Genomic DNA, 15,642 nt, shown 5'->3' on the forward strand with positions numbered 1-15,642 from the left:
GTTAAAGAGTGAGGGCCTAATTACATACACAGCAGTAGTCCTCTCTTGAAAAATTTAATGCTTGCACATAAAATGAGTTCGCCGAATGGTGAACACTTGTGTCCTTGTGAGAGCTATCCACCCCGCGCCGAAACATCCAGTCTGCAACAGATGCTGGAGGGCTCCATACCGAACGCGGGAATGCTCGGTGCTTCGCACATCGATATCGTTCATGTGGTACTCCTATGATGTAGTAAATGAATCAAAGCTTTACGAAACCGTGTATTGTTTGGTATGCTTTACGTGTGCGGTGTTATACTGTCCCCGGCAGTTTTCTAGGACTGTGAAAAATGAAGCTTTTATACGTTTCCAAAGGAATTTCTTTCATGCATCTATAAAGCAGTGTATGGTTTAATGGCTTCTACATAAATTTATCTAAACCGTTGTTTTGGTGTTAATATAATGAAGGAACGAGTCGGGAAATTACGATCCATCAACATAAGGTCTTAATACACATTATGTGTTTGTCTAAATGTCTTACCCGTATCGTCTCGGCGTTTCCAGCGAAGCATGAACGAAAAGGATAGTGCTTCTACCTTTAAGTAATTTTGATCAATAAACAGCCTATTGCCAGGCCTTTGATTGTGACGATGTTTATACTATAAAACGAACCCAGGCGGACAGCTCTTTACAAAGTGCGTTACCGAATCAACACTGGGACAGTATGGATTAATGTGTGTGGTTAGGAACTAGGAAAAGTGTGAGGTTGTCGTCTGCCCACGCCGACTCTGGAGTATTTAGAGCTGTACTTCATCATGGACATATAGCTACATAATGACCAAGGTGATATCATATTATGTTGTGTGATAAACGATAGGCTTGTATATACAGGAACTGAACCCCACCGTCTGTAATAATTGGTCCATGACAAAATGAAATACTTGTTTGGGTAGCAGTATTCTACTTTCAGACATTTTTTGTCGTTCTACACGATGTGTATTTGAATACGTTTATTTAGTATGAATAAGCACAGGTAAACACACACCTATACATGTGTGTATTATGTAGGTATACCTGTGTTAGGGCGACGTCCACAAACATGTAGATATATATATATGTAATGAGTATACCTACGTTCTGCCGAGTCGTTCAGCAGGTACGTCCGTAGTCACATGTGCGCAGGTCCGGAGTAAAGGTATGGAGCCAGGCATTAGCAGTTTAGTGTCACAGCTCGCAGCATGAAGTTAAGACAGAGAGCCGTTATCTCTGGTGTGGGACTAACAGTATTAACTTTATTTTACGTGGGTGTAGAAACAATTTACAATGCTAATCCGGAAAAATTACCTGGCTTTTTAAAGAACTCTATGGCAAAAGCCGGAAAAGAATATGACGGATCGCACATATCTGCAATTAGAAAGCGCCTTAATAAGAGCAACTATACTAGTGATGACTTCAGCCCCGAGGGAGGGGACGGAAAAGCCCCGGGGGTGGGGAAAAGTCAGTTACATTCCAGCGACCATCGAGGAAGGGGAGATGGAATTCAGAGTTGGATGTCTTCCCCATTTTTATTGAGGATTAATGAAACCGACTCTGATGTTGACATGTTGTTGGACAAGCTGCAAAGTTTCGACAGACGTAAATTTGATTTCACAAAATTGAAAACGATACCATATTATGATTATCTAAATACGTTAAGGAAACGGATTAAACGAAAAGGAACCAGTTTGGATGCTTTTAGAACTTTTATAGGGTAAGTAATGTTATTTTGTGCATTTTGAGTAAAACTATAGTACTAATGAAGTATAATTGTATTATTCAGGTATATCACGCTTAGACAGTGGCTGATATCGTTCAGAAATTCTGTTTTGATTTATTCAGAAACCTTGTTATGAATATGAGGGGGTGTATACCACTGTGTCTTCCTATGAAAGTCCACAACCCTTTGCATATGTGTGTACACGGTCTTTTTTCGCTTAATTGTTTACATTTCTAAACAGTTTCAATGGTGGTCGGCAGTCTCGGTTTTTTGGGAGGTATTATATGGTTGTTGTATGGTCTTACTGGATAAGAAAAAAATTCAAATGATCTTAACTTCAGATAATTCCTCAGTTATATCAGGTTTCACGTCCGTCCCATTCTTCTCGATACACGAGAAAATGAAATCCACTTTATAAAACGCCCGCTGACATATTGCCTTTGTATAGCATGGATGTTGCCCCCATTTCCATACAATCTATACAATTCTTATGTCAACACTAATGCATTATGTTTCTAAAAACCTATAGGAACTACTTGCTGTATATGAACGATAATCTATATATATACTGGATTCCAAATACCTTGTACAACTTGTTTGGTACTTTCGACGTTTTAAAAACCAGTTTGACTTCACTTCATTGTAAAAGAAAAGAAATTTCAGTATAAATTCCAGTATAAAAGTAATTATATTGGAGTATAGGTTTTGATGTAAAATTAATGCTATTGGAGTATGAATTAAAGTGTAAATATAATGATTTTGGAGTATAATTACATTAAAAAAGGATTGACATTAGCATCAACAATTATCAAGATATAAAAAGAAAAACTCCAACTCCACTTTACGACCGAATCAAACGTTCCCTCTGTGTACAAAACGTCTAAGAGTGAGCTCGCATATAAACAATCCATCGCTCAGATTCAATATTGACACTAGTGACAATGTGTAAGTAAAATCGTAGCAGATCTTGGGTGTCGTTTCAATTGACTAAACAGTTATATTTATCTTGTATTAGTATTGTTTATGAATTGAACCAGGTAGTGGAACAGTCTGGTTGACCTGTTCTTATTGAATCGTCTGGGACGATATTGTAGTTTCTGCATGTTATAAAGAGTATATTGTTTAACTAATGAAGTTGTAATCTAATTATATATTAATTAACAAAAATACTTAATTAAGACATTTCACATGGAGGATATATTCATCACATGACCAAATCTAGATCTAGAAAAAAAAATAATGGCAATGAGATAATTTTTACATGATTAAGATAAATGGGGGATTCCTACAGAAAAGCCATTAAGAGCGTCACGATTTCAGTCTTTAAAACTGTGAATTAATCTATTCTTACATGTTAAACAACATTATTGTAACCTTTGTACGTTACGTCACACTAGGTAATTAATATATAGCTTAATTACTTTTCTATCAAATTTGCATATAAAGTTAAAATTCGTGTAAAACAGCAAGAGTTAACATGACTACCTATCTCTACCAGCTTTGAGAATATACAGACACCAAGTTTCTCGGTACAAATGAGATATATATTAACATATCATATATCGTACCAATCAATTCGCGCTGAGTTCTTCATATCACATAAAATGCATTTCTCGTATAATCTGATATAAGCTTAATTTCTTTGCTATTATATCAGCTTAAAATGTCGCATGGATATATTTTGACTGCTTTAATGGCGAATGATGATGAACCAGAGTCACGATCAAATATGATTGAGACGATTATATAGCTTGTGGTAGCTTGAATATCTTCGTTTAGCCCTGGTGATATCGTTATGAATCACACACATACATCATTTCTCCTTCAGTAGTAAACGTGCAGTAAATATTAATCCCTTAATATTACTGTTGAAAAGATCAGTATTTCTCCTATGTATAAATGTCGATGAATGACCTAAAGTGAAAGAGCGTACAAGAGTTAGGGTAGGTAGAAAAAGGATGACGTTGAAGGTTTAGTCTGTTTGGGAGAAGTTAGGGTTAGTAGAGAAAGGATGATGTTGAAGGTTTAGTCTGTTGGGGAGAAGTTAGGGTTAGTAGAGAAAGGATGATGTTGAAGGTTTAGTCTGTTGGGGAGAAGTTAGGGTTAGTAGAGAAAGGATGACGTTGAAGGTTTAGTCTGTTGGGGAGAAGCTAGGGTTAGTAGAGAAAGGATGACGTTGAAGGTTTAGTCTGTTGGGGAGAAGCTAGGGTTAGTAGAGAAAGGATGACGTTGAAGGTTTAGTCTGTTGGGGAGAAGTTAGGGTTAGTAGAGAAAGGATGACGTTGAAGGTTTAGTCTGTTGGGGAGAAGTTAGGGTTAGTAGAGAAAGGATGATGTTGAAGGTTTAGTCTGTGGAGAAGTAGGTTAGTAGAGAAAGGATGACGTTGAAGGTTTAGTCTGGGGAGAAGTTAGGGTTAGTAGAGAAAGGATGAGTTGAAGGTTTAGTCTGTTGGGAGAAGTAGGTTAGTAGAGAAAGGATGACGTTGAAGGTTTAGTCTGTTGGGGAGAAGTTAGGGTTAGTAGAGAAAGGATGACGTTGAAGGTTTAGTCTGTTGGGGAGAAGTTAGGGTTAGTAGAGAAAGGATGATGAAGGTTTAGTCTGTTGGGGAGAAGTTAGGGTTAGTAGAGAAAGGATGACGTTGAAGGTTTAGTCTGTTGGGGAGAAGCTGAGGATAGTTAGTAGAGAAAGGATACGTTGAAGGTTTAGTCTGTGGGGAGAAGTTAGGGTTAGTAGAGAAAGGATGACGTTGAAGGTTTAGTCTGTTTGGGGAGAAGTTAGGGTTAGTAGAGAAAGGATGACGTTGAAGGTTTAGTCTGTTGGGGAGAAGCTAGGGTTAGTAGAGAAAGGATGACGTTGAAGGTTTAGTCTGTTGGGGAGAAGTTAGGGTTAGTAGAGAAAGGATGACGTTGAAGGTTTAGTCTGTTGGGGAGAAGTTAGGGTTAGTAGAGAAAGGATGACGTTGAAGGTTTAGTCTGTTGGGGAGAAGTTAGGGTTAGTAGAGAAAGGATGACGTTGAAGGTTTAGTCTGTTGGGGAGAAGTTAGGGTTAGTAGAGAAAGGATGACGTTGAAGGTTTAGTCTGTTGGGGAGAAGTTAGGGTTAGTAGAGAAAGGATGACGTTGAAGGTTTAGTCTGTTGGGGAGAAGTTAGGGTTAGTAGAGAAAGGATGACGTTGAAGGTTTAGTCTGTTGGGGAGAAGCTAGGGTTAGTAGAGAAAGTATTATATTTAAAGTCAGGTCGTGTTTGGGAGAAGTTAGGGTTAGTTATGGGATAGATTAATATATTTCAGGCATTAAGGCCGAAATGAGAGATATTAAAGCTGTGCGAACATAGCCAAATATATTTGGGGCACACATACAGGTTTAGAGAACATGAGAAAGGATCCGCCTTAAGATATGGAATGAAAGGAAGTGGTGTACGGAAGAGAATTTCAGGTTTAGAGGCCAAGGAGAATGATATCTAAAGTACCATATTAATGTTTAACATTTAGGTGATACGGGGAAGGGCTTAGGGGTTAGAAATCAAGTAAAATATTACACCAGAATGGATTACTGATAATTGTAAATAGTATCTACACATGTGGGTATGTTGTAGATTATACGAAAAAGTTTTAAGAAAGTAGGGATGTTCGATATCTACAAAATGGCGACTGAAATTAACTACTGGGGTTATGAGATTTTAAAATGATAAATTATTCAAGGCTATGAAAAATATAAACATGGTTTTATTTAGGCTGGAATGAAATACTGTGGTTTAAAGGTCAAAATTCGGGTTAATCTAGAGTAAAACGTAAAGCGTGGAGATTTAGGTTATTATTGAGTTTAAAATGAGTTAACATAGCTTGGAATGGGATTATAAATTTGGGTTTCTAAATAGTAAGGAATAGCATAGAACCAGATTCCAGACAAACTGTAGCCTCTAACCCCATTGTTTTTGTTTCTATCAGCTAAATAAACATTCTCTCTTTACAAACCGTGACTACAGCGGTATTTGTAACCAACTATCTTAACCATCAAATAGTAAACTTGGATATATCACTATCTCTTCAGGACGTTTAATTTATCTATTTAACTCCATTTACGAAATTAGAATGCAGCAGCCATTTTTAAGCTTACGAGGAATGAACTCTATCAAGGCATGGCTGACTTTCACATATTTAAAGCATTCCTATAAACAAAATCCTGCCTTTTGTACTTGAATCTTGATAATAAACGAAACAAATACTTTTATTTACAAAATACCAAATAAGGCTTTAATCTTAGCTTTGTCAGCCAGCAGAATATTACCAATTTTCAGGCATCATCATCGTCTTAACGGTAAACACATATACAAAATACACTCAGCTTGCAGGACTGCGTTTTTCAGTAGTTAATTATGATCGGATTTGGTGCCCTGTTTGATGTGTTCGACTGTATGTGTCTTTGGGATAGAACTGTAAAACGTATATATGCTTTTATATATTTGTTTTTTTTATATACATAAACTTTAGAGTCATTTTGTACAGCGCCATGCATATCAACAGCTTAAGATTATTAGAATGACCTTCATGTGTACAGTAGGTGTATGGGAGATTCAGGAGGCTGTGGTAGATTCGTGTTGTGTCTCCTTGCGATAGTGGTACTCTTGTCCGTTTTATAGTGCTATCCCACTGAACCAAATTGCCGGAGACACTGAACAACACACCCCAACCAGTCAAATGAAGAGTTAATAAACCGTAGTTTCCCACGACAAAACCGCATTCCGACTATAAACACCAACTTCCCAATTGGAGTCCTTTTGTGTAATGAGCTGGTCTGATGATGATAAGCAATTAAGACCAACGAAATCAGTGTAGGCTTAAATTAATTCTTTTTTAAACGTTTACTAATGTCAAATAAATTCCATTTTCGATCATTACATGAATTTTCAATTATTCTTTGAAAGAGGATATACCATTAAGGAACGAGGAGTAATTACTTGATACATTTATTCACAAACATTTTTTTTTCCAAAAACAACCTACACAGTAAAAGATCACACACTATTTCAATTATTTACTTACTCATGTGGATCGTATAAGTTTTCGGCAATTTTGTATACTGTATTTCAAAAATATATACCGAAACGTCGGTAGTTAAAGATATATCAAATAATCATCAAACAGAATATTGAAAAGTAATTACAAATACACTTCATGTTCATATTAAGTGGAAGATCAACACATATATCTCATTGTATAAAGACTAGTGTCTTCCTATTGAGACTTGCTTGGTATTCTTAATTGTTTTATGTTCTGTATCTAGGTATATATGTATTTATACAAGGTGTCAAGTTTACCCATCTATCTTTCACGCGAATGAACACCAGTTTACGTGTAGTATACCTATTCTTCATTTGCCTTAGGCGAAGTGACAGCAGACTCATTGCATATAAAGGTAGATGATGTTGGTGTTGAGAGTTCGTGTTTAAATTATTGAAGATCTTAACTTTACATCTTCTCCCTGGTTAGGTCCCAGATCCCGGCTCCCCGGGATGGACAACTTGACGTCATTCGTACATATTGGCGAGATTATCATGTGCCTGTTGCCATTCGCCCTTATTCCATATATTATTGTTACAGCCAAATACGTCCATCACAAACATACTACAAACCAAATCATTTTGGCCATGCGATTATTTTCGCGATTAATTTATTAATCAATTTATCTATTTTGATTAAAATTCAATAAAAGCAACCAGCGCGAAACAGATTCAATCATAGAGATGTTATTTTGGCATTTGGTCACTGATAAAAGGTGAATAAGTAATATTAAGTCGCAGCGGAAATAGATTGGCTTAAAGTACACCTCATCTAATAGAAATTATTTCATATAAGTAGTTAATGCTATTGATACATTATTTTTATTTGATTTTAAGATGCTTAAAATAAAAGAGATTCGTCATATTTGACCACATTTTGTAAAAAAATTAGAAATACGAGATTGTTTAGACTCACTATACAGATCAGTTCGTTGCTTGATTTAGATTGACGTCGTCCATTTAAGGACGCCTCCCCTGTGCTACGTGAATGAGTGTCTGCATGTTTTGAGAGGCTACGGAATTACGTATTATTTCTCTTTTAAATAGCGGTAGTCTTTGTATAGTGCTATCTCACTGAAGCATCTGCCAATACCACCAATAGCATATTCCACACGGTCATATTATACTGACAACGTCCAAACAAATAGTCCAACTCACTCACTGAACGCGTTGAACATGAACAAAACCTACCACTTGTATAAGTTATACTTAAAGTTTCTACATAACATTTATCATATACCACAGTAAATTGTAAACTGACAAACCCAGACAAGGTAAACAAAATGTTTTACACTCAACGTAAGCTATATCTAATAACTGAACCTCTAGAGAGACAAAATTTCCGGATACTTCGTAATATAAGTTTCAGTCTTTCATTTTGTGTCACGTTTTGCTGATCTTATCATTTTGTTATTAAATCGATAAATCATGGAAGTGTAAACACAGTACCTTTAAAAGGAAGCATGGGGTACACTTAACCAAAAACGTAAGCTTTGAAGGAAATACTTCAGGGAAATACAAATATTCAGACATGTTTTCCTTTTTGTTTCTGGTTACTCACTGAATATCCCAATATGTCACCGTAAAGAGAGTAAAACTATTGATAAAAATTATCGAAAATTTCCATAACTGTAATTTTCAAACTAATTTCAAAGTAAATGGCAATCTACTCTTACTAATTTTCTCGGTAGGTGAGTTCGAATGATAAATACCGGTATTCAAGGAATGGAAATATGGATATATCCCCATCTTTACTATGATAACTGTATGATAGCTGGAATGTCGATGTGTTACAACACATTATGGATAACGTTGTTTGACCTTGACCTATTAGAAAAAATAATCTGTAGGAATGTCAATTCCTCTGGGACTTGTAGACAACAAGTGTGTTTATTTTCCCAGATAAAAATTTCCTTACAGATCGACAGTTTTGATTGGTTGCCTAGCTTGTGAATTATTACGTGACTGAATTGCTTTAAAAGGATTAAACTAATTATATGTCAAAATGTTCAAAACTTAAATCATTTGAGTTATATTTTTTATAATTGCTCACTTGTAACAATTAACTCACGGTCGGTATGTTCAAACGTTTACTATCTGAGCTAGTTAATCCGATATTTGTGTTTAGAGTAACAGGGCTCATGGACAAATTTAAAGTAATTAGTATCTGTCTCTTTTGTGATAATAAAACAGGCCTTATACCATACGACAAACAAGTGAAATATGTCTCTATCTAAATCATTGTTCCCCTTAAAGGGCATTTTCCAGCTGGTCCTAAGGACCGACTGACCCTAAAAGTTACTGGTTCTGACTGTTACAACGTTAAAATTCATATACTAGCAGAGCAATAGTTTTACTAACAAAAATATCCACATATATGTTTTAGTGTCGTGTGCTTTCAACAAAGTTGACTGAACACCAGAATATTACGAATATCCGTTTTGTACAATTTGACCTTCAACCTTTCTACAATGCCACTGCTATTTGTGCTTTGTATATCTTTAGTAGTCTAATCAGAACTGGACCAAAAAGTTGCCTGTCAGAGGACCTGTTGCATGACATCAATTGTCTGTACTACTATAAAGTTGTCGGTCATGGGCAGACGAACAGGCGTGAATTTCGAACGCTGATCTAAATTAAAGAACGTCATTAAACATTAATGCTTTCACCTTCACCTTCATGTATTTCCTGTAAATTTATTTCTAAGGCATCGTTCCCTTGGCAATATTGAAAAAAAATCGCATCTCTTACTAAACAAAACTGTACAAAAATGAATCTTTTACTAGTAAGACAATACTGTACACAAGTACCCAAGCCTATTGCATGGTGTGTTCAAAATATTATGCCTTTCTAAGTATAAATACTATCAAGCACACTCAATGTCGTTTAGGTGGATTATCTGGAGGGAAAATCCAGGATTGGAAATCATACTACCACTGTATCATTCGAATCTCTTTCTACGTTGTGTCTCCAACCTTCACAGTCGTTCACCTTCAATTCCAAATAACATCGCCTACTAGTGATCGGAAAGCAGAAACTCTACTCGCCCTTAATCGTTTCCGAGGAATTTTATTCCCTTATTATGCGTTATCATGTCATTAACGCGCGAATTTGATGCGATTGCTGAAAAGATAAGATAAAAGGCAATGTCATATGAGGAGGCAACAGCTTATATACTGAAACCTAAAACGGTAAATATGACGGTGGGAATGTGAGTGGTACTTATAATGACATAATTATGTCAAAGGGTAAAGGTAGCTATAGGGCTTGAAGACTGTTACGTTAGATGTTGAGATAGCAAATGATTCGGTGGTGTAATCGATGATAATACTTTCATCACTTCAGGTACTACCCCCTCTAGTAAAAATTTTCAAATATATTCCAAAACTGCTGCATTTTTATTTTTTCCAACCGAAACTAACATTTTTCACAAAGACTGTTACGTTAGATGTTGAGAGAGCAAATGATTCGGTGGTGTAATCGATGATAATACTTCCATTAAAAAAAATATATTCCAAAACTGCTACATTTTTATTTTTTCACCTGAAACTAATATTTTTCACAAATGTTGCCAACATTAACCAGCTACAAAACAAAGTACGACGTAATGTTTGCAATGATGAAGGGAATGGAGTCCATCAACGTGGAACTAGAGATGAAAAGACTTAATAATATGAATTAACTTGAATATATTTTAGAGTACATTCAGACGTTTCATAATATAAAAAAAATTCGTTCAAGTTATATTTAAAAAATAACAAAAGTTCATATCTTTATCGCGAATCTTTAAAGAAAGGATATATTAGATTTTAATTATTTGAATGATTGGGGAAAGAACTTATATAGGCTATGCCTGTTGTTCAAACCCTTTTTAAATGATGTATTGAATTAAAATTTATTGAAATTGAAATTGAAAAGGCCTAATGTCCTATTAACACCTAAGACCATTTAAGGACATCCTCTGCTTATGTGATGTGTTGCGTGTGTTAATGTTTTGGGAGACTGACGTATAATTGTGTTGCATCGCCTTGCAATAGTATCTCACCGATGTCTGCCTCCAAAGACATCGACCAACACACCCCACCCGGTCAAATTATCCCTGGTCACATCAATATACTGACGATTGGCAAAGCAATCGCCAACATCCGTTATGCTTGCCGCTAAGCAGAAATTGACGTTTATAGACTATGATGTATCTCGGCAAGGGGATATCTTATTAAATTGACTAGGAGATTTATCACAAAGCTTTCATTTACTACCCTTATGGAGACGCTTCTTGTATTTAAACAGTGAAGATTAATCTGTTTACCTTGGTTTCAAGTGTGTTGAAATAAACATCACTGTTAATTTCATTTGCCCAGTAACCTTGTTACGCCTGTGACCTACAGTATCTCAGAACATCTTTTCAATTTCCTTGTATAAAATGATCATTGTAAGTGACATAATTCTTCGCGTCACCGACTACCTGACAGCTCGAGTTTTGGTGATGAAAGGTCATTAAGTGCTATCGCCATCGTATTTAACGATTTGCATGAATGACTATAATATTATATTGACTATAAAATCCTATATCGATCAAACTTAGATAACAGATAAAAAATAGTGATAATTGGGGAATATTTCTTATGCATGTCGCATAAGTCAAATCATCCTCCGCTAAGAGAAAAAAAATATTTATATATTACCGATATCATTGCACGATTCATTTGTTGGTGTAATGCTTTTTGTAAGCTAAACGTCACTTGAAGTTATTACTATCATTTAAATACCACAGTAAGGTTTAATATTATAGGAGAGTAGTCGTGGAGACAGAATTGTCCATTGTCTATATATCAGATTAATTCAAGGTACTTGTTATAGGCTCACTATTTTTATCATAATACTCCCGTTTTCCGTTTTCCTACGACCGAAAAACATGACATATCATAAAATATCTATATATAAATACATTGTGTAAAAGCAGTATGTAAAATACATAATCAAGATGGATTCACATTAAAATATAAGTGTTCCTACAGTTTAACTTTGAAAGGTTTTAGTGAAGTAGCAATTATGAATTATTTAGCGTTGTCTATTTGGTTTACACATGGTAATAAGCCATATTGAGATGAAAATAGCATTTTCCTTCCCCATAATTATATGTGATGAATGAGCATGTCGTGACATGGGGAGCAAATGTATGTGTCAGGAGTTGTGTTTTTAAAAACAAAACATGTCTAAATCCCGACCCCAAACATTTTTTTTATCTCAGTCAGCATTCACAAACATTTCAGCATGTCTTGCCACGATTCCGTGACGTGTGCACGTGTAATTATGCAAATTATTGTATTCATGCTGGCTTAACAATGTAAATCAGAACATCACGAAAGCATGGGAATAACTTGAGGGGATTTCAGTTTCATTTGACCTGCCGTCTGGTAACTGACACTAAGAAACACATGTGGCAGATACGAAAATACAGAAAGCAATATCTATGTAAATCTTTCTGAGATGTATTCTAATAGCATTTCGGTCGATTCTTCTCAGAACCGTAATGTCGTGTTCCGTGGAATGTGGTTCGGTTTGTTAAAAGGTATAGGCTGTTACGTTCACCATAAATAATAAATAAAAATAAAGAAATTTACGAAGCTTGTTCATAGTCACCGCCTTGTTTGCTTCAAACGACCAAAGTTACAATTAATGCCGAAATAATACTTGTTTGAATTATGAGTAAGCTATACCAGATGGCATTTACCCTTTGAAATGAGAGCTAGACGCCATGGAGTCTTTGTTCATATTTAACTTATTACACTTATTTATATCTATGTAATGTTCTTAAAGACAGACGTTATTAATGGTCTGTAAACAAGTAGTTATTAGACTAATTGACGACATTAAATTCGATTTAATTATTTATAGTTTTCACCTTCCTGACGTAAAGGTAAATGTTTACAGGCACTAAAAACAACTATGTCAATCTAAGATCAATAAGAAGATTTAAACCAATGTTCCTTTGTAGTAAGTGCTCTTTGTCTCACCGTGCAAAGGTGTAATCTACATCATATCGAGGTTAAATCTAGGTCAGATCGAGGTTAAATCTAGGTCAGATCGAGGTTAAATCTAGGTCAGATCGAGGTTAAATCTAGATCAAATCGAGGTTAAATCTAGGTCAGATCGAGGTTAAATCAAGGTCAGATCGAGGTTAAATATAGGTCTTAATGAAGTTCAATATATACTGTGCGACAATATAAAAAATGTGATGAGAACTGAAGCCAATGTATAACTAGAGATTCCGAGCAAGTCATAATTAATTTTACACAAGGAGTATTTCCCGACCATCATATCGGACCTGAAACTTTTCCATACTCTTCATCGACATGCACCCAATGAATTCTAGTGTTGTCGATTTCGTTTTAAGCGAAAGAAATCAGCTACGGTATCCTGATATTACGATCATAGGGAGAAACAAACAGTTATTATGTTATGTCTTTAAGCAAATTGTCCCATAATATCTTAAAATAAGTTAATTGACTGTTTTCCACCCAACATAAAAACAACTCCTTCTGGAACGAATTAGAACATTACGTTTGTCTGGCTGTTAATTAGTGGGTGTTTTCTTATCAAAACTGTCTCCGCGTTCATTTACATTAACCAACAGCTGTTGTATTGTCTGTTTCAAGTTTTGTTTGTTTCTTCTGGCAAACAAAAGACAATATATCATCTCATAAAGTTATTTACAAAGCGGTAAAAGTTAATGTTTTCCTTTTTATGAAAATTAGGAAATTGAAACATTACTAATTATTTAAGAGTATGCGTAAAGGCTTTCTCTCTTTATTGGGGATTTTCACTTGTTTTCGACACATTTTTTACTTTTGACCATGACATGTGTAACTATGTGGAGCAAACACACACTTCATAAAGCGTTTAACGTTTACCGCTATGTTGTTTTTTTTTTTTTTTTTTTTTTTTTTTTTTTTTTTTTTTTTTTTTATATATATATAAATGTTTTTTAATGAATCATTTTCATGTTTTGCAATTGCTAGGAGTCATTTTTGTTGAAGGTCGATAATTCCTGTTGATTTACGACACATGTGCACCTTCTTTAGGCGGTATACTTATCTTTTAGGATATTGAACCTGATTTTTTCAGAACAGATTTGTTTCGTTTTCATTTCTTAGGCTTATAAGTGTTGAGAACATGGAGCGTGTGTATGCAATAAAAAGAAATATAAGCGTAGAAAAGAAGAATAACTCCAAGAAAGAGATATTTATATAGTTTATTATGCTCTTGTTTGAGACTTTACAATTCCCGAAAGGTGGTTCTTATTTACGGCAAATCATAATGTACCTACGTCGCTTTGGTAGCTCGAAATAGACTTACTGAAGAATGTCTTAATTTCATTGAAGAAAATAAACTAATTGAAAAAATACAAGGGCAGGTGTAGATTGAAAGCATTTCATTCAGATAAAAACTTCTCTAAGATTTCAAATTGCACATGTTCTATTCTCATTTCGCCTATTTTAAAATACGTGTGTATGTATCACGTCGTGTGTACCTCTAGCACGAACTATTTTCCGTGACAAAGAGACCGCCTACAGCTTTCTTACGTGTGTCATCTGCCCTTTGATGTACGGTGTAGTGGTCAAGAGCAAACTATGTACACTTGTACGGTGTCCATACTCTGAATTTTCCTCTTAATAACACATGTAAACCGAGTGGGTCGGTGTGGTTTATACATAGTTTTAAATACGGTCTCTGATACTCAGCTGAGGGAGCATGCTTCTTTTTTTTGGCTCAGTAGTTTTTCACACCAGATACCCAGGCTCGATTCTTGGTCAATGCACTCGACAGGAATCATATGTGTATTTTCTCTGTTCTTCTACACACATATATGCATCTAAATGTTAAAAGCACATCTCTCATGCACATTCCCGTTTGAGGTATGCATTCACGTGTGGAACTGATACACATATACATGTGTATTCACTACACATGCACGCAGCCATGCAAACCATCATGATCAGGCCACATACACAATAACTGTGATGTCCATATGTTCTTAAAACAAAACATATTAAAACGTTTTGAAGAACAAATATAAAACTTACACTGATAAGAATAAAATAGTTGGATTAAGTTCATTCATGAGGTGATAGCATCATTTTTTTGTTTAATTCAAAATGAATATCTAATAGAAAATTATAATTGTTTTTATATGAAGCATTTACATGTCAAGAGAGTCAAAATCTCTACATTTGTTCAAATATATAAATATTTATTGAAAATTTTCGTTATTTATTGTATTTGTTCATTATTTATTACAATTTAGAATTATTCATTCAAATTTAGAATTATTGTTTGTTTATAATTATTGTTTGTTTATAATTATTGTTTGTTTATACTTATTTTTTGTTTATAATTAATGTTTGTATATAATTATTTATACCTGGTTTTGTGTCTCAATGTCTTGATTTGTTTGGTTACACTTCACTGATCTCAAATTATTCCGTGCTGACAAGTATACATACGAACTTGTGATGAGTTTCACAAGTCCTAACCATGTATTTGATTGATGGTTTGCTAATGTTCCGGTTGAGTTGCATCGATACTTTGACGTCACCAAAATGTGTGTATAGCGTACCAAACACAAATGTACCATCACTAACTAAGCTCCACTTTTAATCGCACTTGAAATCAAAACTTAAATTTTGGTAATTATCTTTAATCATAAACATATCGATTTTGTTCAATTGTGACTCTGACACTGTACAGTAGTATTTAAAGTGTTCATTATCACTTGTTTCAATTATTAATTAAGGAAGTGAAGCCAACCTGGGCCTATTGATGAGTTTCACAAGTACAAACAATAGT

The 15,642-nt window shown here is 34.9% G+C and overlaps 1 protein-coding gene across 1 annotated transcript in view; it reads left to right on the forward strand.

The window, feature by feature from the left end:
• Positions 1-292: 292 nt before the first annotated feature.
• Positions 293-15,642, forward strand: part of LOC138323911 (extracellular serine/threonine protein kinase FAM20C-like) — a 37,237-nt gene continuing 21,887 nt past the window's right edge. The window contains exon 1 of the mRNA XM_069268841.1: positions 293-1,729. Coding sequence (XP_069124942.1) covers positions 1,218-1,729 — 512 coding nt within the window. The 5' untranslated portion in view covers positions 293-1,217. The remainder of the gene's footprint in view (positions 1,730-15,642) is intronic.

Source organism: Argopecten irradians, chromosome 5 (assembly GCF_041381155.1).
Source record: "Argopecten irradians isolate NY chromosome 5, Ai_NY, whole genome shotgun sequence".
Classification (NCBI taxonomy): Eukaryota; Metazoa; Mollusca; class Bivalvia; order Pectinida; family Pectinidae; genus Argopecten; species Argopecten irradians.